Below are 24,761 nucleotides of genomic sequence, written 5' to 3'. Positions count from 1 at the left end.
CATTAATTTTTAAAACAGATAAATAAACAAGTTTTCCTAATCATATTTTTCTAAATTGAGTTTAAGGACTATCTTCGGATAGGCTCTGAGGGGTGCCTAACACCTTCCCCTCGAGTAACCAAAACCCTTACTCAGAATTTCACTGGTTTCGCAAATCAAAATAGAGTTTACATTTACATATTTTAAAAAATGGTTTTCCTAATATTTTCCTTAAAATTTAGGTGGCGACTCTAAAAACAAAGCAAATTTTTTTCAAAATCAGAGTGACAGCCATATTATGTTGTGAACTGTTTCGGCTTGTTCGAAATAGGGTGCGACACTCACCAAAAGCTATCAAGAAGTGTGGAATGATCTCAACGGAGTGCATGTTGATGATCCCGAACACCTATATCTGCGACATAAAATAATGCAGGTCAAACTATGTAAGTACAATAAATGTACAAGTATGTAATATGGATTAGTAATATAATAACTGGATTGATGACTAGATACATATCAAGCAAAACAATGTATATGGAAGTAGTGAAAACTATTTGTACTTTACAGTAAGGTATGCAATATAAGCAATATGAAAGTATAAAACTTTCCTCTGTGGGAAGTTACTCTAACTGACAACTATCACTATGAGCCTAGCGGTGATACAATGTTGCACCAATATTTCAAGGGCACCCTATACTTTTCTATGGTATATGATGCTAACTATAATTGTGGATCCCTCTAATAAGCCTTCTTTAGGCACTGATGAGTCACCTAAAAGTTGATACGATCCTATCGTACACTGGCTACGTAGTTTTATGGGGCTTTGATTTAAAAATAGAATCTTACCTTGTAACACTTCAAAAGTGTAAAAAGTTAATTGGAAGTTGGGATGAGAAAAAGGCATTTGGAAATCTATGAAAAGTAGAAATGTAAGGACGAGTTCAAGAAAGGTGAAAGGGTTCATGGTCAGTGAACCCAACCTTGAACCCGAGCCTTGTGAAAAATATTCTAAGTCAAGGGTCTAAGGAAGGGTTCAAGTATGGTGGAAGGGTCCAGAGTTAGTGAATCCATCATTGAACCCGACCCTTGTGAAAAGTATTCTAAAGTAAGGGTCTAAGGAAGGGTTCAAGTATGGTGGAAGGGTCCAGAGTTAGTGAATCCATCATTGAACCCGACCCTTGTGAAAAGTATTCTAAAGTAAGGGTCTAAGGAAGGGTTCAAGTACGGTAGAAGGGTCCACAGTTAGTGAACCCATCCTTGAACCCCAGCCTTGTGAACGATTCTAAGACAATGGCTTAAGGAAGGTTTCAAGGACAGTGGAAGGACCCACATTCAGTGAACCTATCCTTGAACCCGAACCTTGTGAAAATTATTCTAAGGCAATGAATCACGAATAGTTTCACGGATAGTAAAAGGGTCAATAGATGGTAGGCCCATCTGTGGAGATTGACTTAGAAAATCCTAGACGCTTCACATACGGAGAAACGATTAATGGTCTGTGAAAGGCTTCTGTAGAGGGTGTTTCAGCAGTTTTTAAGCCAGGGGTATTTGGGTCTTCTTTTATGCATTTAATACCTAAAATATGTCGTTTTGATCCTAATTCTAATCCCTATATAAGATTTCTAAGTCCTAAAATTAGCCATTCTAAATTCATTCTCCTAATTCCAAATCTCAACCAAATTCATCCTCCTTAATTCTCTCTCAAGCTAAGGAACAAGAAGCTAGTGTTTCAATTCAAAGTCTTCAATTCACCATTTTGGGCGCTTTGATTATCAAGGTATTTAGGATTTCACCATTGGATTTCATTCATCTAGTGGGTCCCAAAGGATTTCTAAGTTTCCTATTCAATTTCTCCTAAATTGTTTAGGTTTCATGTGATCTTCATGAGTCTTAATTGATGTTGATTAAATTGTTCAATTTCAATCTTCCTATGTATGTGTATATTAAACTATGATTTCATATTGATTTCTATAAGACTCATGCATTATTCATGATTTTAACTATGAATTTATGAAGATATGAGTTTATGAAGAAAGCTATGGATTTGTGACTGATGATTTATGAAAGTTTATGCATGATTTATGAAAATATGTTTTATGATCTAAATGTTGCTTTCAAGATAAGCATCAATTAAATTGTGAAATGATTTCTCACATTGAGAATCAAGAGTGGTGAAAGGTTTTCTCACACATAGTTTAAGGAACTACTCTATAATGATTTTTAATCTTGGATTAGTAACTAAATTGTGATTTTACATGTATGATGATTATGTTAATGAAATTGACTATTCCGTTGGGATTTAACTTAGCACCAAGAAAACTTTGAGGTGGAGGCTCAAATAGGGTAGTGTCTAGTAGCAACCTCTAGTTATAAACTACGTGCCCACTTAGGATTGTCTTAAATGACCCATCGAAGCCCTATTCTGTGTATATTCCGTAATAGGGTTATCAAATGGTCGACTGCGAAACCCATCAAAGTTGCAAAATTGTATACTATTACGATGTCCTCAATCGACGATCGTTCAACGGACTACTTTTGTGATGTATGTCACATGAAGAAGCTCAGCAAGGCTTGCAAGAAGTACATGCTTTACTAATAGCATATGATATGATACAGTGTCCTACCTTGGCAAGTAAACTCCCCCTTCTCGATGTGGCAGTTACATCTGGTTCCATGTTATAGCTCACATGGACTACAATCCAGGGGCGGATCTATGAAGGGGTGTGGGGGTGCCACGCCACCCCCGAACTTCGACGGAAACTCTCTCTCTCTATATATATATATATAATATTTACATAGGTATATATACATAATATTTATATAAATATAAAGTGTGCCACCTAGAGAACAAAATTGGCTTGTGGTGCCACGGCAGGAGGGCAACTTTTGAAGGCTAATGTTGCGGGTTCGAATCCTATTTGTACCTATTTTTTTGAGAAATTTGTTGCAGACGTTTTTTAAGAAAATAAAAGGCTCCAAGCACCTTTTTTTAAGGAAAAACAGCTGGCACATTTTTATTTTATAATTGTTATTGACTTTAATTACATTATTACTCCTTTGACTTTCTTTTATTTGATTAAATACAAATAAAAGTGTTCTCTTTCTCTTCAACTATTTCCAAACCCTTTTTCCTCCAAGTTTCAACTTCTCCAAAATTTTCATTGTCCCATTCCGAACCCAAATCACTTGTTGTCGTTGTCGTTGCCACCCCCGCCCGTCTTAGCATTCCGTCCAGCAGCTAAGCCTCATTTGGGTGCAATTGTTTTCACTTTTCTCCATCCATCCACAACCTTTTATAGATTGTAAGTTTGTAATTCTATTTTTGTAAGCTTTTTTTTATTTCTATTTCTTGAGTTCTTTTAAGTTTTAATGAGTGATGATTGATTTCATATTAGACAAGAGTTTTGATTTTACTTTGATATTTCTAAATTTCTAATGAACATTGTAAGACATTATTGGTTAAAAATTATGTGATATGAACCATGTTAATTTGAATTAACTATGACTTACCCTATTTAATTTTGTAGGAAAAAGAGTACTAATTGCTCACTATAACCCTCGAATAAAGGATGAAGTGAGGAACCATTATATTCGAAAAGGGCCTTGTCAACCTAAAATGGATTCATATCCTCCAACTGAAATTGGAAAAAGAATGCGTCAATTTTGTAAACTTTGGTTTGAAGGTGCATATTCTAAATGGTTGGAGTATAGCGTGGAGAAAGATTATGTCTATTGTCTATGTTTTTATTTATTCAAAGATGATTTTTCCATGGAAGTACAAATGAGTTTTACACAAAATCGGGTTTTAGGAGTTGGAATAGGGCACTTGAAATATTCCGTAAATATGTTGGTGATGTTAATAGTATTCATGACAAATGCTTCAACAAGATGCTAGATTTGTCAAATCATCATCAATCAATTCAAATTGTTCTTGATAAGCATTCTCAAAAGTTAAAAAATGAGTATCGAATGCGTTTGGAAGCCTCGATTGATGTGTCAAGACTTCTTTTGCAATATGGATTACCTTTTCGAGGTCACGATGAAAGTGAATCTTCAATTAATCAAGGCTTCTTTCTAGGTTTTTTGCGATGGCATGGGGACAAACATCTGGATGTGGGAAAAGTGATATTAGAAAATGCCCCACAAAATGATACTTTGACTTGTCCTATGATTCAAAAAGATATTGACAATGCTTGTGCAAAAAAAACATTGAAAGCAATAATTGGGGACTTGAATAGAGATTACTTTGGTATATTAGTTGATGAGTCAAAAGACATCTCTCACAAAGAACAAATGGCTCTTGTTTTGCGTTTTGTTAATAAGAATGGTGAAGTAGTTGAACGATTTATCGATCTTGTCCATGTTAGTGATACATCGGCATGTTCATTGAAGAAAGCAATTTATTCTTTGCTTTCTGTTCACTCACTAAGTCCATCCAAAATACGTGGACAAGGTTATGATGGGGCTAGTAATATGAAAGGAGATATAAATGGGCTCAAAACTTTTGATTATGAAAGATAGTCCATCGGCATATTACATTCATTGTTTTGCTCATCAATTGCAACTAACACTAGTGGCTATTGCTAAAATCATTTGGATGTTGAAGACTTTTTTTATCATGTTAGTAATGTGTTGAATGTTGTTGGAGCATCTTTCAAGCGTAGAGACTTACTTCGTGATCACCAAGCCAAAAAGTTAGAGAAATTATTTGAATCCAGTGAAGTTCAAAAAGGCCAAGGATTACATCAAGAATGTGGGCTTCAAAGACCAGGTGATACTCGTTGGGGATCACATTTCAAAACTTTTGATAACTTTATTATTATTTTCTCATCTACTGTTCATGTTCTTGAAGTGATTGAACTTGAAGGGTCCACATCAAGTGATAGAAATCAAGCGGAGTATCTTTTGACAAAGATTAAAAACATTTAAAATTTATTTTTGTGCTTCACTTGATGTTGAAAGTGTTGACAATGTCAAATGAGTTGAGTAAGATTTTACAAAAAAAAGATCAAGATATTGTTAATGCCGTGGAGTTTCTTAATATTACAAAGAAAAGATTGCAAGATATGAGGGAAAATGGATGGGAATCTTTGTTGGATGATGTTTCCTCATTTTGTGATGTGCATGATATCTTGATTCTCAGGATGAGTCTTACTTCCCCGGAAAGTCAAAACATAAGTCTTCGGGTGTTAGTTATGCGCACCAGTTGCGTGTTGAAGTCTTTTTTGTTGTCATTGATGTGCAACTTCAAGAGCTTAATGACCGTTTTGATGTAGTGAGTAGTGATTTACTTCTTTGGATGGGTAGCTTGAATCCGGTCAATTCTTTCTCCAATTTTGACAAAGGCAAAATCATGACTTTAGCAAAGTGTTATCCAAGTGAGTTTGATGAGGGAAAAATTCGATATTTGAGCTACCAACTCGATACTTTCATTATTCATATACAATGACTTTAGCAAAGTGTTATCCAAGTGAGTTTGATGAGGGAAAAATTCGATTTAAATATTTCATACTATTGGTGGTGAATTTAATTATTATTATAATATTAACTGAAAGTTAATATAAAAATCTATAAATTTTAAATTATGAATTCTCCTTGAAATAGGTGAATCGACAAGTAATTCAAATAAAAAGAGAAATACAACAAAAAAGAAAAAAATAAATCAATTAATAGACAGTGCTATATTGCATGTGAAATATTGAATGTAAAAGTAAATTCTAAGGCTTTCTCTCAATTCAAGTTACAGCAAAATGCATGCTCCCAACCTGTCAACAGACTGGAAAATAAGGATAAGCCACATAGTATTAACTTCCTCATCTGTAACAAAGTTAGATAGAGTCAATTCCCTAAATGGTCACCCAAGTTTAGAGAATTGCCTTGAAATATCATTTATGTTTTATTTAGGACCAAAATATCACTCAACTATCACTATTTTCCTCCAAATATACTTACCACTTCAAAAGCCCCACTCTCTCCTACTTGACATGCCATGTCATTGAAGCCTTTTTAAAAAATAATAGATTTATTTAATTCATTAAACTCAATTAACTAAAACAATGATCTTACTATTTTTTAATTACATATATTAGTTTATTGAGAAGAAAATTCATACTTAAAAATCTTTTATCATAATTAACTTTTTATTTTTTATGCTATGAAGAATAGGTTTTTTAAAACTTACTATAATGTCATCAATTTTTAATACTTATAAACACATATATTCAAAAAATATTGATATAAAAATCACTGATGAAAATTAAATTAAAAATAAAAGTTAAATAATAAATTTCTCCTTTTTACCAACTATTTTATCAACCTTACAATTTTATTTGAATACTTTTATGAAAAAATTACTTAAAATTTTCAAAGAGATTTAAAAAATTCTCAGGTAACAATTGCACACAAAAAAATTCACTGAATTTTGTTTTGTAGAAAAATATGAAGGAATTAGATATATTAAAAGTATTTTTTTATAATCTGCATAAATTTTCACGTAATTTATATATTTATTTTGTAGAGGCATAAATGTAATGAATTAAATAAGTTTAAGGGTCTGCATATGTGTTTGACCTTAAAAAAATGGTGATTTAATGGCATGTCATATCAACTAGAATAGGAGGAGACTTTTGAGGCATTTAGTATTTTTTTTTGGGAAAAAAATTAATAATAATATTATTCACTTTCTATTTATTTTTTTTAAAGAAATATTGTAAGCATGAATTTCAAAGTACACAATTAATTCTATAGTAATAGTTAATTGACATTTAATGTTATTGATTCATTATACAATTTATGATTAATTGATGTAAGTTAACATTTATGAGTGATTTGTATACCAATATTTTTATTTGAACATATGTGTTTATAAGTATTCAAAATTGATGATAATTAAATGAGTTTGATGAATTAAATAAGTCTATTATTTTTAAAAAAAAGACTTTAATAACATGGCATGACAACTAGGAGAGAGTAAAGTTTTTAAAGTGTTAAGTATATTTGGAGGAAAATAGTGATAGTTGGATGATATTTTGGTTCTAAGTGAAACATAAATGATATTTCAAGGCAATTCCCCAAACTTGGGTGACCATTTAGGGAATTGACTTTGTGTTACATAGAGCGTGATGTATTTATAAATGTTAGTAATGATGTCATTATCGATCGTTTTCAGAATATGAAAACTCGCCGAGGACAATTGTAAATGAATGATGAATATTTATAATATTAGTAATATTATTGAAAGTTTTAAATTTGTTAACTTCATGCTTTTAGTGTGGAGTGTGGATTTGTAATATCTTATTATTTATATTTTATTGATTGATTGATTTATGATATATATCGAAAAGACGAATAATTTAATCAAATATAAAATTAATTTAATCAATAAGTTTATTTGGCACCCACAGACTCTAAATCCTGGATCCGCCACTGCTACTATCTCACAAAATAAACTATGTTGCTTTCAATGGTTTTTATAGAGTTTTCCTTGTGATTTTAAGAGTCATTAACCATGTTCATGTCTAATGATTCTTCTTTAAATGTTTTACTATGTTTATCTTGGTTATGCATATCATGTTTTCCTATTATGTCCCTTTATGATCATGTTTTCATGTTTATGCATATCCCTCATACTTAGTACATTCCATGTACTAATGCATACTTGTGCCTACGTTGTCTAATAATGTAGGGTGTGACGCTTCCTCTCCTCCCACTTGTGGCTAGATTCGGATTTGCTACATTTGAAAATTTGGTGAGTCCTCATGTTCTGAGGACCATGTCACATTTACTTACTTTTCTTATGTTTTTAGTTTCAGACATTGTACGTGTTTTACAGGTTACGTCCCGGCCACTTCTTTTGATGTATTAGATTGGCTTGTCGAGACTATGTTCGACTTTCGCTTTTATGTCAAACTCTTAAATAATATGAGACTTTCTACTTTTGTCTATTATATTGTGTTGGATGTATGTCAAGCGGCTTTTTTAGGGTCTATCGGGGTCTTATACGACATGTCACATCTGGGTATACTTTGGGTCATGACATACTCGATTTGGTGCTCGATACTACTCCCAAAATAATCAATATCAATATTCTCAAAGAACTTTCTTTACTTTAATTTCACTTTACTTTACTGAAGTACCTTTCAAAAAATCAAGTATACTCTTTCTCTTTCTCAAACGTTACATATTACATATGATATCATTTTATTCTTTCTATAAAAGCTCCTTTCAAAACATGTATTTAAAACGTATACTTCTGGACTCACCTTTCCGGTCCAAAATCAACGTATAAGAAATTTCATATAAAAATCTCTATAAACATGACTTTTATAAACAATTGGGTTCATGTGATAAGAAGCATGAACAATGAATTTTAGAATTCAATATGCATAATAGAATTCAAAATCTCAACGGTTAAGGAATCAAAACTTAGAATAAGAAACACAATTGAATTTAGATTTCAAGAGACTACAGATAAAACTCTGAACATAACCTTTTAATGAATGAACTTAGATGTAGGTGGTGATGACGAACTTAGTCCATCACTATAAATAGCCTTACATACCTAGAAGAACAAAGTTCTTTACAAAACTAGAAGAAGGATTGAAAAACCTAGCTTTCACCTCTTGGATACTTGTTCTAAGACTTGAAAGAGTTAATGAGACTAATAGGGTTGACTAATACTGTTTAGAACCTTTTTTAGGTGTAAGAACATTGGGGTTTAGTCATAGCGGGGTGGGAAAAGACTAAATTACCCCTCTTAAAAAAGCTATTGAAAACCTTCCAGGGTCCATCTACCGTTCGTTGTTTTATCTACGAACCCTAGATCCCATCTGTGAAATTGATAATGAAATTTTAAGGCTGAGAAGTTCATTCTATGGGTCCTAACTATGACCCGTAGAAGTTCCTACGACCCGTAGATGGATCCATAAGAATTAAACCCAAAATTTTGACTCCTAGTACTTTTTCCACGTGTGAAAAGTATGGATCTTAGAAACTTCTACGGCCCGTAGAAGTGATTCATAGGTCACTTACTCAAAAAGCTCTGTTGTGATAGTCTCAGCTAAAATGGTTATAACTTTTTACTGCAAACTCGAAATAAGGCAAACTTGGTGGCATTGGAAAGATAACTCATATATCTTTAATTTGATATGTTTTGAGCCACCTAATTTGTTATGTTCCGAAAGATATGATCGTTTGAAGTTCACCTAAGTAGAATTTTATATCAAAACTTAATCGATAAGGAAATTTTCAACTCAACTTTGTGCTAGGGGATTCTAGTGACCTTAATTCATATCCGAATTCATTCTCACACTAAAGAATTGATCTTAACACCTAAGAGCAGTTTAAGAATCACACGATACAAACTTACATGCAAATGAAGAATGATTTGGGACTTAGCTTTGAAATATTCAAGGTGTTACACTTGTGTAATTATATATTTTGTTGCCTCATTTATATTTTGACTATTAACATGAATGCATATTATATTCCTATATTTACTTCTTTTTTTCTATTGCCCTTTCATTATTTTTATTCTCTTATTATTCAATATTTTGAAGTCTCTCAAATGGTCAAACCTTTTCCACAAAATCCATTGTTGCGTGTTTATAAAACAATCAAATTGCATCTTCTTAAAATTTCAAGCACTGCAACATGTCAACACTATTTCAATAACATCATACCAACTCACTAAATTCAATGCAATAATATTATTATAATAAACTTTGTATTCGATCAAACTAAAATACTTAAATTGAGACGAATAACGTAAAATAATTTGAACTATTGTGCCCCAAGTATAGAGAAAGAGACCTAACCTTGAATGTAGATTATTGCCATGTGACGAAAAATCTGTGAATGAAATGATGTTTGAGAAATCAACGGTAAGAGACAACGTATCTGTTTCTTAGGGACCAATAATGAATGGATTATAATCGTTGGACAGAAAATGGACGTGCACATCAAAATATTGATTTCTTGCCAAACATGTCGTGTCATCCATTTTTTTTTCAAATTGATGTGATTGCCAAAATATGGATAACAATAAATAGAAATAATTTCGATATAAATTTTGAAGTAGAAGGGCTAACACATTTAAATTTCGATATAAATTTTGAACATAAGTAATTTTTAATGTATTCAAAAATAATTTACATAACAATTATTTTAAGGCATAATAATTAATTTTAATTTAATATATTTAAAAAACACATGGTCCAGAAATATAATCACATAAATTAAGACAAATATAATATTATAATTATTTAAGTGTTATATTAAATTTGTATAGTTCATCGCACTATATTTGAGTATAACATTGTTCTAGAAATAATCAAAATGTAACATAATTTATTTGTAAAGTGACCAATATAACACGCGTCAATTCAAGGTTAAATCCGAATATTGGAGTATCACAAAGGACCAAAGTCAACATTCATAAAGAATCAAGGGACTAAAAGAGCAACTATTCCTTCTAAATAATTTATAGCTAAGTAAAATAATTTTCTTCCACTATAAATTCCTCTCAATAGTTAGTAAAGTGTCATATACACAATTCTTGAAGAAAAAGAGGGAAAATGGAGAAGGGTAATAAAAATCACTTTGTACTAGTTCATGGAGCTTGTCATGGTGCATGGTGTTGGTACAAAGTTGTGACAATTCTAAGAAGTGAAGGACACAAAGTTAGTGTTCTTGACATGGCTGCCTCTGGAATTAATCCAAAACATGTTGAAGATCTCAATTCAATGGCTGATTACAATGAACCATTGATGGAATTTATGAATTCTTTGCCACAACAAGAAAGAGTTGTTTTAGTGGGACACAGCATGGGTGGCATCAACATATCTCTTGCCATGGAAAAGTTCCCTCACAAGATTGCTGTGGCTGTGTTTGTCTCAGCTTCTATGCCTGGTCCTGACCTCAATCTTGTAGCCGTTACCCAACAGGTTTGCTCATATGAATTTAATTTCTATAGTCTAACACTAGTACTAGAAATAAGGAATTAATGACTGATAAAATTTCATACTAATCTCATTTAGCTATGAAATAACAATGGATTATATGAAAGTAGGATCTATTTAGCGACGAATTAAATTGGGTTTATCGAAAAGTTTCGTAGCTATCCTGCTTTTATTTTTCAAGTCACATGTTGGTCTACTTTATATAAACAGACTTCTATAACTGTGCATAAAGGTTATTTTTGTAGATCACTCTATATAATAGAAGCACCTATAATCCTATATAACAATAAGACACAAAAACCAGGGACATAAATTGAATAAGAATTGAACATATAAACACATTGAATATTCTACAGAATTATCTTACTTATCTATGCTTTTATCTAACTGAACAAGTTGCTTGATGTGTTTCAATTATAAGGTAAAAACAGTAAAGTAAAAAACACATTACTTAACGTGGAAACACTCGGCTTAAAAGGTATAAAAAACCACGACTTGTTCCACAACCCAATTTACTCCCCAACTTCAATAGAACAATGAGCCTCAACAAACAGGATTACAAACCTATGGAATGTACGAAATTATCAATTAAGCACTATCTAGCACAAACCTCCGAGGCTTGTGCTCCCAAGTCTTCGAGTTGCCCTCAACTTGAAGACTATGATCCTATTTTAGTTTATAACTTACTGAACTATCAATACATCAAGACACAAACACAAAGATATACTTCTTAGAACATAAATTATATAGCAGGACTTGGTTCTTCAAAGTGTTACTTCAAAGTTCAGCTGCACTTCAAAAAACTCAATATGCCAATTGCCTTTTTGCTATGTAAGTGATTAAGTCTTCAATGTGTCTTTTCCTCTATTTAAACACATCTATCATAGCATTTCACATCAACCAGACTCCTTGCCAGAAGCCACTTCTTCTACAACTCGACCTCTGTTGTCTTTGAGTTGAACTCCTCCTTTCATCAAACGACAAGCTTCTTTCTTCATCGGTGTTGTTATTGAACTTCAACTCTTCACTCAGACTTCTTGCGCTTTATCTTGTAATTAACATTATCCACTCAGTGATTCCTGCACACTTGTCCTTACTCACTTTGTTTGCCTGTTCTTGGATTTTTCCAGCTTAGTTCATTATTCTTCTGGAACATGCTGACTAACATGTTTTAAATTGTATTTATCAAATCATCTTAACTTCATTACACCAAAAAATTCCCCCCTTTTGATGTTGACATATTATTCGTTATTTGTGCATCCTTGACCAATGGCAGATCCAGGATTTAGAGTCTGTGGGTGCCAAATAGACTTATCGATTAAATTAATTTTATATTTGATTAAATTATTCGTCTTTTCGATATATATCATAAATCAATCAATAAAATATAAATAATAAGATATTACAAATCCACACTCCACACTAAAAGCATGAAGTTAACAAATTTAAAACTTTCAATAATATTACTAATATTATAAATATTCATTTACAATTGTCCTAGATGAGTTTTCATATTTCTGAAAACGATCGATAATTACATCATTACTAACATTTATAAATACATCACGCTCTATGTAACACACTAGACAATCATTTAAATATTGATTACCAATACTATTCCGCACTTCATTTTTATGTGCTTAATTGACGAAAATGCTCTCTCCACAGTTGTCGTAGCAACAGGTAAAATCAAAGTCAACTTTACAAGTAAATAAACAAGTGAATAAGTCTCCGCAAGATTTGCTTCAACCAATGCCTTCGCCAAATCACGAATTCCTTGCAAGTTAGAGAACTTGGGATTACCACTTCGTATATGAATAATGAAAGTATTGAGTTGGTAGCTCAAATCTCGAATTTTTCCATAATCAAACTCACTTGGATTATACTTTGCTAAAGTCATGATTTTACCTTTGTCAAAATTAGAGAAAGAATTGACCAGATTCAAGCTACCCATCCAAAGAAGTAAATCACTACTCACTACATCAAAACGGTCATTAAGCTCTTGAAGTTGCACATCAATGACAACAAAAAGACTTCAACACGCAAGTGGTGCGCATAACTAACACCCGAAGACTTACGTTTTGACTTTCCGGGAAAATAAGACTCATCCAACTTGGGAAATCAAAATATCATACACATCACAAAATGAGGAAACATCATCCAACAAAGATTCCCATCCATTTTCCCTCATATCTTGCAATCTTTTCTTTGTAATATTAAGAAACCCCACGGCATTAACAATATCTTGATCATTTTTTTTGTAAAATCTTACTCAACTCATTTGACATTGCTAACACTTTCAACATCAAGTGAAGTACAAAAATAAATTTAAATGTGTTAATCTTTGTCAAAAGATACTCCGCTTGATTTCTATCACTTGATGTGGAGCCTTCAAGTTCAATCACTTCAAGAACATGAACAGTAGATGAGAAAATAACAACAAAATTATCTAAAGTTTTGAAATGTGATCCCCAACGAGTATCACCTGGTCTTTGAAGCCCACATTCTTGATGTAATCCTTGGCCTTTTTGAACTTCACTGGATTCAAATGATTTCTCTAACTTTTTGGCTTGGTGATCACGAAGTAAGTCTCTATGCTTGAAAGATCCTCCAACAACATTCAACACATTACTAATATGATCAAAAAAGTCTTCAACATCCAAATGTTTTTTAGCAATAGCCACTAGTGTTAGATGCAATTGATGAGGAAAACAATGAATGTAATATGCCGATGGACTATCTTTCATAATCAAAGTTTTGAGCTCATTTATCTCTCTTTTCATATTACTAGCCCCATCATAACCTTGTTCACATATTTTGGATGGACTTAGTGAGTGAACAGAAAACAAAGAATAAATTGTTTTCTTCAATGAACATGCCGATGTATCACTAACATGGACAAGACCAATAAATCGTTCAACTACTTCACCATTCTTATTAACAAAATGCAAAACAAGAGCCATTTGTTCTTTGTGAGAGATGTCTTTTGACTCATCAACTAATATACCAAAGTAATCTCCATTCAAGTCCCCAATTATTGCTTTCAATGTTTCTTTTGCACAAACATTGGCAATATCTTTTTGAATCATAGGACAAGTCAAAGTATCATTTTGTGGGGCATTTTCTAATATCACTTTTCCCACATCCGAATGTTTGTCCCCATGCCATCGCAAAAATCCTAGAAAGAAGCCTTGATTAATTGAAGATTCACTTTCATCGTGACCTCGAAAAGATAATCCATATTGCAAAAGAAGTCTTGACACATCAATTGAGGCTTCCAAACGCATTCGATACTCATTTTTTAACTTTTGAGAATGCTTATCAAGAACAACTTGAATTGATTGATGATGATTTGACAAATCTAGCATCTTGTTGAAACATATGTCATGAATACTATTAACATCTCCACATGTTTATGGAATATTTCAAGTGCCCTATTCCAACTCCTAAAACCCGTTTTTTGTGTAAAACTCATTGTACTTCCATGGAAAAAATCATCTTTGAATAAATAACAACATAGACAATAGACAGAATCTTTCTCCACGCTATACTCCAACCATTTAGAATATGGACCTTCAAACCAAATTTTACAAAATTGACGCATTCTTTTTCCAATTTCAGTTGGAGGATATGAATCCATTTTTGGTTGACACGGCCCTTTTTGAATATAATGTTTCCTCACTTCATCCTTTATTTGAGGGTTATAGTGAGCAATTGGTACTCTTTTTCCTGGATCGGCTTCAAGTGAATCTAAATTAAGGTCATCTATAAGACTAGAAGGATTGACATTCGTACTAGAACTTGCTTGAGAATGGTTAAATTTCACAAGAAACTTCTCCATCTCAATTCACAAAACTAGAACACTTTCCTACAAAAATTAAAATTCAATTCAACTCACAATTAATTCAAATTTAATAGGGTAAGTCATAGTTAATTCAAATTAATATGGTTCATATCACACAATTTTTAACCAATAATATCTTACAATGTTCATTAGAAATTTAGAATATCAAAGTAAAATCAAAACTCTTGTCTAATATGAAATCAATCATCACTGATTAAAACTTAAAAGAACTCAAGAAATAGAAATAAAAAAAATCTTACAAAAATAGAATTGCAAACTTACAATCTATAAAAAGTTGTGGATGGATGGAGAAAAGTGAAAACAATAGCACCCAAATGAGGCTTAGCCGCTGGACAGAATGCTAAGACGAGCGGCGGGCGGCAACGACAACAAGTGATTTGGGTTTGGAATGGGACAATGAAAATTTTGGAGAAGTTGAAACTTGGAGGAAGAAGGGTTTGGAAATAGTTGAAGAGAAAGAGAACACTTTTATTTGTATTTAATCAAATAAAAGAAAGTCAAAGGAGTAATAATGTAATTAAAGTCAATAACAATTATATAAAAAAAATAAAATGTGCCAGCTGTTTTTCCTTAAAAAAACGTGCTTGGAGCCTTTTTTTTCTTAAAAAATGTCTGCAGCAAATTTCTCAAATAAATAGGTACAAATAGGATTCAAACCCGCAACATCAGCCTTCTAAAGTTGCCCTCCTGCCGTGGCACCACAAACCAGTTTTGTTCTCTGGGTGGCACGCCAATCCTTGAGAAGTTCCATCGATATCAACACTGGATAGTGCAAGATAGTAGAAATTTCTTGATCTATTACTCCCTCTATTTGTGTGCTCTCAACTATTTTGACTTGTCGACAATGTAGTGTAACCTGTTCCTGAGTATGCTCCTCAGTATTATTAATGTCCTTCATGTTAGTCTCAATTATGTTTATTATTTTCATAAAAAATAAAATGTATACTTTCTTCAAAACAGCTGGTTAATTTTTTTTAGTACCCTATAGGCTTTACTATGTGGTGAGTACCCTAGGAGATTCCCTCATCACTTCTTGCATCAAATTTACTCAAATTATCTTTCCCATTGTAATGTATAATACATCTGCAATGAAATGTCTTTAAATGAGAGATATTAGGCTTTCTACCTTTGAGTAATTCATAGGGAGTGTTCTATGATTGATCGAGACATGCATCTTTACACAATATAACAAGCAGTGCTCATGGCCTTGGCCCAAAATATTTTTGCAAGATTACTAGCCGTCATCATTTTTATAGCCATGTCTTCTAAAGTCCCATTTTCCCTCTCAACTACTCCATTTAGATGAGGTGTTCTGGAGCAGAAAAATTATGATTTATTGAACAAAATTTTAAGAATTTAGCAATTTCAAATTTTGTTCTACGGCCAGATCTTATGGAAATCAAAGAAAACATCAAAGGAATTGTCTTTAGAAGCCAAAAACACTGTCCAATTAAAATGGGAGAAATCGTCAACAAGGATGAAAACATACATATTCCCTCCTCTGCCATTTACTCCCATGGGTCCATAAAAATCCATATGACCCAGTGTGAGACACTAGGTTGTACTAACCTAATTCTTTGGCTTGAAAGATGATATCACTTGCTTTCCTCTTACACATGCAGCACAAACTTTTTCATCTTTGAACTTAGTTTAGGCAAGCCTATAACCATATCCTTTGATAGCAATTTGTTCAATTGTTTAAGACTAGCATGACCAAGTATTTTGTGTCATAGTGAGGAGTCATTAGCAATTGCACTAAAACATTTAAGATTTGTTCCAGGCATTCCCATGATATCACATTTATACATATTTTTGTATCTTTTTATTGTTAGAACAGTCTCCTTTGTCTACATCGTTTGAACTGTGCACTCATCTGAAGTATAACTTGTCTTATTACCTTTGTCTTATAACTGAGAGATGTTCCACAATTATGATTTAGTATATCTACATGATATATTTCTTCCAATGCTTTTGATTCAGATTATCCACTCTTCCCAACTCCTACAACTATACCTTTCTTCCATCTCCGAATGAAACACTAACTCTTTTAAATGCAGTAAGTGAAAGGAATTTGTGTTTGTCACCAGCCTTATGCCTCGAACAAGCACTGTCTATGTACCAATGCTTGCTTCTTTCACTTTTACCTGTAAAACAATTTCAAAGGTTAAGTCTTAGGAACCCAGACTAGCTTGGGTCTTTTTCGATGATTAGAGGGGTGAATAAGATTTCTTTTTTCCAAATTGGCAACAAGTTGTTGTACCTGTTTCTTTGACCTGTATTGAAGTTGATTTTACCAACTAATCCAGATATCTTATTTCTAGATTTGTTAGTGACTGGACATTCAGTAGTTAGGTGTCCAAGTTTGCCACTAATGTAGCATAAGTCTTCTGTAATAGCACTTTCTCTATGAAAATCTATATTAGCTTTCTCATTATGAATTCTTTCACTTATATGGTTAAAATTTTTGGATGAGTGTGTCCATCGATTAGATTTTTCAAGATCCATTTTTAGCCTAAACACTCTTAATTTTTTTTTTTAACTTTGGCTTTCTCACAGAAAAAAATCAATGTTGTACTCTTTCAGAGCATCTGCTAACCTCATCTCAGTATCACTTATTTTCCTCTTTTAATAATGGATAACTTAAGAATTACATATTTCAAATTCAAGTTTGATGAATCAAGTTTACCAATCTATATCTTTAAAGAACAATTTTCTTCTTCAGTTACAGTTTTATAGTTTTTGAGTTCCATGCACTCAGTTTTTTGATCTACAAAAACGTTGAACAGTTGGTCTCTTCACAGGTTATTCTTGAAAATAATGAACTAAGCCTTTCATTAAGCACATTAATTTTTTCTTTAAAAAAAGGTTTAATTTTTCTTTTAACTCCAGAATATTTACCTATAGTTTTTCACATTCTTCTTCTTTTTCATGGCCGGAGTCTCTTACTGCCATGAGAGTAGTCTCATCTACTTCTTCATCAGATTCTTCAGTTCCTAATCCTCAAGCAGCAATCATAGCACATTCTTCTTTTTCTTTTATTTTGCAGCCTTTCCTTTTAATTCATTTTCAGCTCTTTCTTTCCTTCATTCAACATACCATTGAGGACATTTCCATACATGATCATCAGTCTTACACACTTGTATATCTGGTTTAAGATTTTTCATTTTCCTACTACTTGTTACATGTTTCCTTCTTGTCATTCCCCTTTCCCATTTAAAAAGAACTTCTTAATTTTTTTTGCCAGGAATGTCATTTGTTGTTCATCTAGATCAGATTTCACCATCAGATACTTTCATGGCTAGTGACTTATTATGAAATATTTTCTCTTTTATCAAATCATTCATATTCATCTCATAAGTTCTGAGGTTTCCTAATAGTTCATCAAATGTCATGATGGAGATATCTTTATCTTTCCTAATGACAGTAATTTTGACATCCCATTCTACCTTTGGAAGAACCCTCAAAACTTTGTCAAGGGATGAAAACAAATTGATTAGAGTATTAGTATAGTAATAATCTCTACAAGTGGTTTGTTTTCCTTCATCTTGAAGGTTTCATAATCAGTGAACAACATGGCCACTCTGAATTTCCTGACTTGATTTGTTCCTTCATGAGCATTTATTAGTGTGTCCCATATCTTTTTAGCAGTGGTAAAGTTTGGGATCTTGTTTTACTCATCAGGTCCTAAGACATACACAAGAACATTTTTGGAATTCACATTCTTCCTGAGAGCCATTAGATCTTCAACACTGAAGTCAACCCTTACCTTTGTAACTTGACCTTCTTCCATAGCTTTTATCGAGATGATTGGTCTTGTAGCTATTCTGGCCCATAGTTCATAATCTATAGCTTGAATAAAGTCCTCTAAAGTGTGCCTTTCACAACCCAAAGTATTATATTGAACACTGGTGGTCTGATGGTTAATTGTCCTTCGCTATGACCGATAGGTAATACAAAATTCATCGTGATCATATATTAGGTGTTAGCCTTTATAAGAAAACCTGCTCTAATATCAATTGATATTTTACATGACCTAGAGTTATCTTACTTATCTATGCTCTTACCTAGGTGAACAAGTTGCCTAACATGTTTCAATTATAAGGTAAGGACAGTAAACTAATAACACAATACTTAACATGGAAACACCACTCAAAATGGTGTAAACATGTGACTTGTTCCACAACAGGATTTACTCCCAAACTTCACTACAATAATGAGCTTCAACAAATATGATTACAAAGTTATGTAATCTATAGAATATTCAATTAAGCCCCATGCTAGCACAAACCTCCAAGTCGTGTGTTCCCAAGTCTTTGAGTTGCCCTCAACTTGAAGAATATGATCCTATTTCAGGCTATAACTTACTAAAACCTTCATAGAACATAAATTCTGTATTAGGGCCTAGTTCTTTGAAGTGTTACTTCAAAGTTCAGCTACACTTCAGAAAAGTCAATATGCCAATTACCTTTTTGCTATATAAGTTTTTAAGTCTTTAGTGACTCTTTTCCTCTATCCAAACACAACTATCACAATGTTTCACTTCAAGCAGACTCCTTGTCAGAAGCCAGTTCTTCTATAACTCGACCTCCTGTTGTCTTTGAGTTCTTCTTTGAGTTTGACTCCTCCTTTAGTCAAACCTATTTTTCGTTATTGAACTCCAACTCCTCTCTCAGACTACTTGCGATTTATCTCATAAATAACACTATCCACACTGTCATCCCTGCACACTTGTCTTTACTCATTTTATTCTCATGTTCTTGAATTTTTCCAGCTTAGTTCATTGTTCCTGTGGACCATGCTGACTACCATGTTTCAACTTGTATTTATGAAATCATCAAAACTTCATTACCGCAACAACATTGATAGTGACAAATAATATTACAATAATGTCAGCGTATTCAATATGTAAAGTACTTAATACACAACTTCATGTCGCGATCCCGACCCACCGTGAGTGGCACCCATACAAATCCTCTAGTGGGAGAACCAATTGTAACCCAACCTAACTCATCTAACTATTTACAAAACCAAGTTACTATATAAAATACTAAGAAATCATTTAAATGTAAATAAAGTATTGAGCTCACATAAACTCAATAAATCATCCTAATATATAAGCCCTAGAATCTGAATGTAATAGCACCAAAACTCTAAATAATCACTAGTGGGGATACAACCCCGAAAACTAGAAAACATTAGCCTAATAGTCTAAAATGTGTGTCCAAAAAGATTGACAAAGGAATCGGAACATGAAACAGACTCCAAGTCACAATATCCTTATCAACCAATGTATGAAAAATGCCCCACATGATCACAAAAATACATATACCCGATCCTCTCATGGACCAACATGTCATAATCACATTATGAAAAAGTAAAACTGGTTTACTCATGGAACCAACATGTAAATTTGGTTCTCTCATGGAATTCACACACAAACTGTTAGTGTACTGGTGCAGTATTCGGGCCAACCATAAATGATTCACGCAGGAGTGGTATTGGAGACAACCATTACTATTTGTACTGGCGTGGTACCCAAGCCAACCATCATTCACAAGAAAGCACATACAACCATAATCACAATGAACAACCATTCTTCTACCTATAAGTAAATAACAAATTCATTGCATGAGATCATCAACATAGTTCATTTCACATTAGCCTGAAGTTTCTTCACATGCATCGCACAAGTAAGATTATAAAGCAATAGACATGCATACATTACATACTTGAAAAGTGAAAACACAACCATCACCTACCTTGAATCAAGCATTTGGAATCTCTAAAGAACTCGAGCTTTTCCCTTTATCAATGCCTTGGATCGTTCTTGGTCTAAATAAATAATAAAACACAACAATCAAACAATGATGGCCTAACAATACCAATATTATACACAAATCCTAATCCCAAGCCAACTCATGATCATTCTACCCAAATCAGGGCTTTTCCCACCATTAAATCAAGTTAAAACCTTCCCCCAAGAGTAATACCCTAGATTCTAAGGCTTAAGAATCAATTTACAAACTAGGGGAGTAACGAACTTACCTTTACAAGAGAACTATTAAGTGGAAAAACGGGTGGAAACTGCCTTAAATCACCCTCCCTTCTCTCAAGAACAAAGCTGTAGAAAATAAGAGGTTTTGAGACTATTCTGCATTAAATTCTGATTTAACCCGATATAGCATCCCGACCTGTTTTAGCGGTGTCGCCATAGCGACTTACCCCTGCTATTGCGCCTGCTAAATTCCCAGTATAGCGGTGTGACGCCCTCTATAACGACTTGCACAAACATCACAGACTTGGAAGCGCCTCTCCCCCCCTCTCCCCGCCAAAGGCCCATTTCACACCATACCTTCGACCCTTGGCACCCCAAGCTATCCCCTTCACGCCTAGTCGATACCAGGAATTTTACTCACCCCAATTCGTTTCCAAAAGGTCTTATGGGTTCCTTAATGTCTTAGCTACTAGAAAACATGAATCAAGCTTAGACATAACACCCAACCCATTCCTGGATTTCTCTAGACCTCACCTTGCTCAGATTTTGTCTGAGACTGGCATAGCCTAGAAATCTTAAGTCACTACCCAAAAAACATTCTAGACTAATTTCTTTCAGCATTAATTGGTCTACTAATAACGGTCGGAGTAGTTCGTTACACTTAACAACCTTATCTTTAAGGTTGTTAATCCGTGGCGATCTATAAAAATAACTTTATTGGTGGATAATCTTATACTTTTAATTCTGCTTGCGCCATAGACAAATTTTCATATGTAATAAGTTTTACTCTTTGGTCTAAAATAAATTGTCCATACGACACGTAGTGATCAAAAGTTTAAAAACATGAATTTCCAAGGTAATTGAGTGTACATGTATTACTACTATTATATTGCTAATATACTTAACAATAATCATTGATTTTGTTTGCAAATTGACAGTATAGTCAACAAGTGGAAACACCTATGGATACTGAATTTGTGTACAACAACGGACTGGATAAAGGCCCAACCTCTGTCGTTTTAGGCCCTAAAGTTTTAGCAACCATCTATTATCAATTCTCCCCTCCTGAGGTGAGTATGTATCAACTATAAACTTACTATTTTTCAACCCAAAAAAATTATAAACTTATTTTCCGTAACTTTATATTATTTCTAGGATAATATTTTGGGAAATTTGACTAATTTAAAAAATTAAATTAAACTAATGATGGTCAAATCATCATTCGTCATGTGGACAAAATGATTTTGCGAAATCGAATGAGTTTTTAGTTTACTCATAATGGCATGGATAAGCCTTTTCTCATATGGAAATGTCATAGATAACCAAACTTTTATCAGATGACATAGATGAGTCTTTTTCTCAAAGTCAGCCTTTTCCCATAATTCAATTGTTTTTTGATAATATTATGATAAAATTCAATAATTGTTGTCTATGGGACTCTACAGGACTTAACTCTTGCAACATATTTGGTAAGACCCGTACCATTGTTCGATGAGTCAGTCCTATTGACAAACACTACACTTTCAAAAGAGAAATATGGTAGTGTTCATCGTGTTTATGTTGTATGTGACAAGGACAAAGTGCTCAAGGAAGAACAATTTCAAAGGTGGTTGATTAAGAATAATCCACCAAATGAGGTCCAGATGATTCACGATGCAGGCCACATGGTCATGTTCTCTAAACCTAGGGAGCTTTGTTCTTGTCTTGTTATGATTTCACAAAAGTATCATTGATCTTTCACCTTGTTTATCAGTGGCGTCGTCACATATAGTCAGTTGAACATTCTTCGTGCAAAAATTATACGATATAAAAACAATTTGAAGTATATGGATCCTTAATTACATTCGTATGTATATACATATATTCTCTTGAACATCAATCCTTAATGAAATTTCGGATACACTTAATGAAATTTCTGATTTTGGTACTATGTGTTAGGGTTTTGCCCTGATTTTCTTACCATAATTTAAGATTTATTTTTCCTTAAAGAAAAAACAAAACATTAATTCTAATTAAATATATATAAGAAAAATTATAGGTGTTTAATACAAAGTATTAGAGAAAATAATATATATGTATTAATTTTAATATATTAAAAAAATTATGTTGGTTATAATGTTTTAGTATTTTTTATTTTTATAAATAGTAAATCATGATATTAATAATATGATATATTATTCTTACTTGAATCCTTCGTACTCAATATTATTTTTGTTTTAATATTAATATATTTTCTTCATTTAATACAACAAACTAGATAGTCTATAAAAATTATGCTTCGAAAACTAATCACAATGTACCTAATTTTATAATTATTAATTTCAGTATAATTATGATATCATATTCAATACATCCTATTAAACGACCCTTATGAATTTTAAATTCTAGAATAATAACTAGGTTCTTCTTTTCCATTTTGCACATATTTAATAAATTTTTAAAAACTAATTAGATTTATATCGAGAATTTAGGTGTTGTTTGATATTTAACTAGAGTTTGCGTATTAGTAAGATATAAGATTAGTTATGTGGAAATTTATTTATTATTTTATGTAAGAGATTGGTTATATAGGATTATTTAGTTATTTCATCTTTTGTGTGCATAAAATTATACATAAATTCTCCCATAACTTATATGTATATTAGTTATGAGGTTTTCAAATTACCAAATATCAAAACATCAAATTAATTTTATACATAATCCTAATCAATTATCTATCAAATATAATACTACTTATACAGAATCTAATACATTATTGTTAGGGTTTTGCCCTGATTTTCTTACCATAATTTAAGATTTATTTTTCCTTAAAGAAAAAACAAAACATTACCATAAATGTTTTTACTTTTCTTGAAAGGAAAATATAATATTATTTTATATTTGGTTTATTCTCTCCTTTTAGGACTCCTTTTCTAGTAGGAAAAGTTTTAGGACACTATAAATATAGGTCTGCTTCTTCCAACACAATAACAATAACATCCACAATGTAGTCGTTTAAGAGTCTTGTTTATGGGGAGATTTGTTCTCTCTAAAGTTTCAATGTTTTTTATATTAGTTTTGATATAATAATATTTTGATATTCTAGTATAAGTTTTTGTTATCTGATTTATCAACTATATGATTTGCAAATTGTAAGCTTCCGCATGACGCCCAATCACCCTTCAGAACCCAACAAATGGTATCAGAGCACATGGTTCAACGATCCAATGGTTCAATAACTCAGGTTCACCGAGGTTGAAGCTAGGCTCAAGATGGTTTCAAATCAATTTGTAATCAACGTGATGATAATGAAGATTTTTGTGCTACTACATGTGGAGAAAATTTTCAAATATATTTTCAACAATATCCTGCTGCTCCATCCTTTAAAACAAAAGCAATTTTCAACTTATGCTTATTTTATAGCATGGGCTCCAACTTTCAACCCCTGCAAACTTTAATGCTCGGGCTCCACTTTTAACTCATGTATCTTTACTTTTAACGCATGAGCTTCACTTTCAACTCATGCATATTACTTTTAACGCATTAGCTCCACTTTCAACCCTGTTAATCACTTTTAACACAGGGCTCCAAGTTTTAACTCATATCAATTTTAAATCATGGTAAGCAGCAGTGATACATGAAGATTTTGTGAAGAAGACAGATCAAGATTATCATGCAATGAAGAAGACAGATCAAGATTTGTCAAGAAAATCCAGCCAAAAGGGGAGATTTGTTAGGGTTTTGCCCTGATTTTCTTACCATAATTTAAGATTTATTTTTCCTTAAAGAAAAAACAAAACATTACCATAAATGTTTTTACTTTTCTTGAAAGGAAAATAAAATATTATTTCATATTTGGTTTATTATCTCCTTTTAGGACTTCTTTTCTAGTAGGAAAGGTTTTAGGACTCTATAAATATAGGTTTGTTCTTCTAACACAATAACAATAACATCCACAATGTAGTCGTTTAGAGAGTTTTGTTTA

General features: G+C 32.5%; 2 protein-coding genes across 2 annotated transcripts; both read left to right on the top strand.

The window, feature by feature from the left end:
• The first annotated feature begins 3,948 nt into the window (after nt 1-3,948).
• Nucleotides 3,949-4,500, top strand: LOC107058568 (zinc finger MYM-type protein 1-like). Its single transcript, XM_015304401.1, has one exon. It carries the CDS (start codon nt 3,949-3,951, stop codon nt 4,498-4,500), a length of 552 nt encoding a protein of 183 aa, XP_015159887.1.
• Nucleotides 4,501-10,526: 6,026 nt separating this feature from the next.
• Nucleotides 10,527-22,704, top strand: MJE (methyl jasmonate esterase). The gene is given in 3 exon segments (NM_001288482.1): nt 10,527-10,922; nt 21,736-21,867; nt 22,243-22,704. Coding segments are annotated over 3 exon segments (789 nt in total). The 5' UTR covers nt 10,527-10,553; the 3' UTR covers nt 22,531-22,704.
• Nucleotides 22,705-24,761: the final 2,057 nt, after the last annotated feature.

This window comes from Solanum tuberosum, unplaced genomic scaffold (assembly GCF_000226075.1).
Source record: "Solanum tuberosum cultivar DM 1-3 516 R44 unplaced genomic scaffold, SolTub_3.0 scf00548, whole genome shotgun sequence".
NCBI lineage: Eukaryota > Viridiplantae > Streptophyta > Magnoliopsida > Solanales > Solanaceae > Solanum > Solanum tuberosum.
Note: the sequence above shows the minus strand (reverse complement) of the source record. Positions and strands in the feature narration are given on the sequence as shown.

Bases quoted from the DNA above. Each gene is read 5' to 3' on its own strand.
- LOC107058568 (XM_015304401.1), top strand. From the start codon at position 3,949: ATGCGTTTGGAAGCCTCGATTGATGTGTCAAGACTTCTTTTGCAATAT.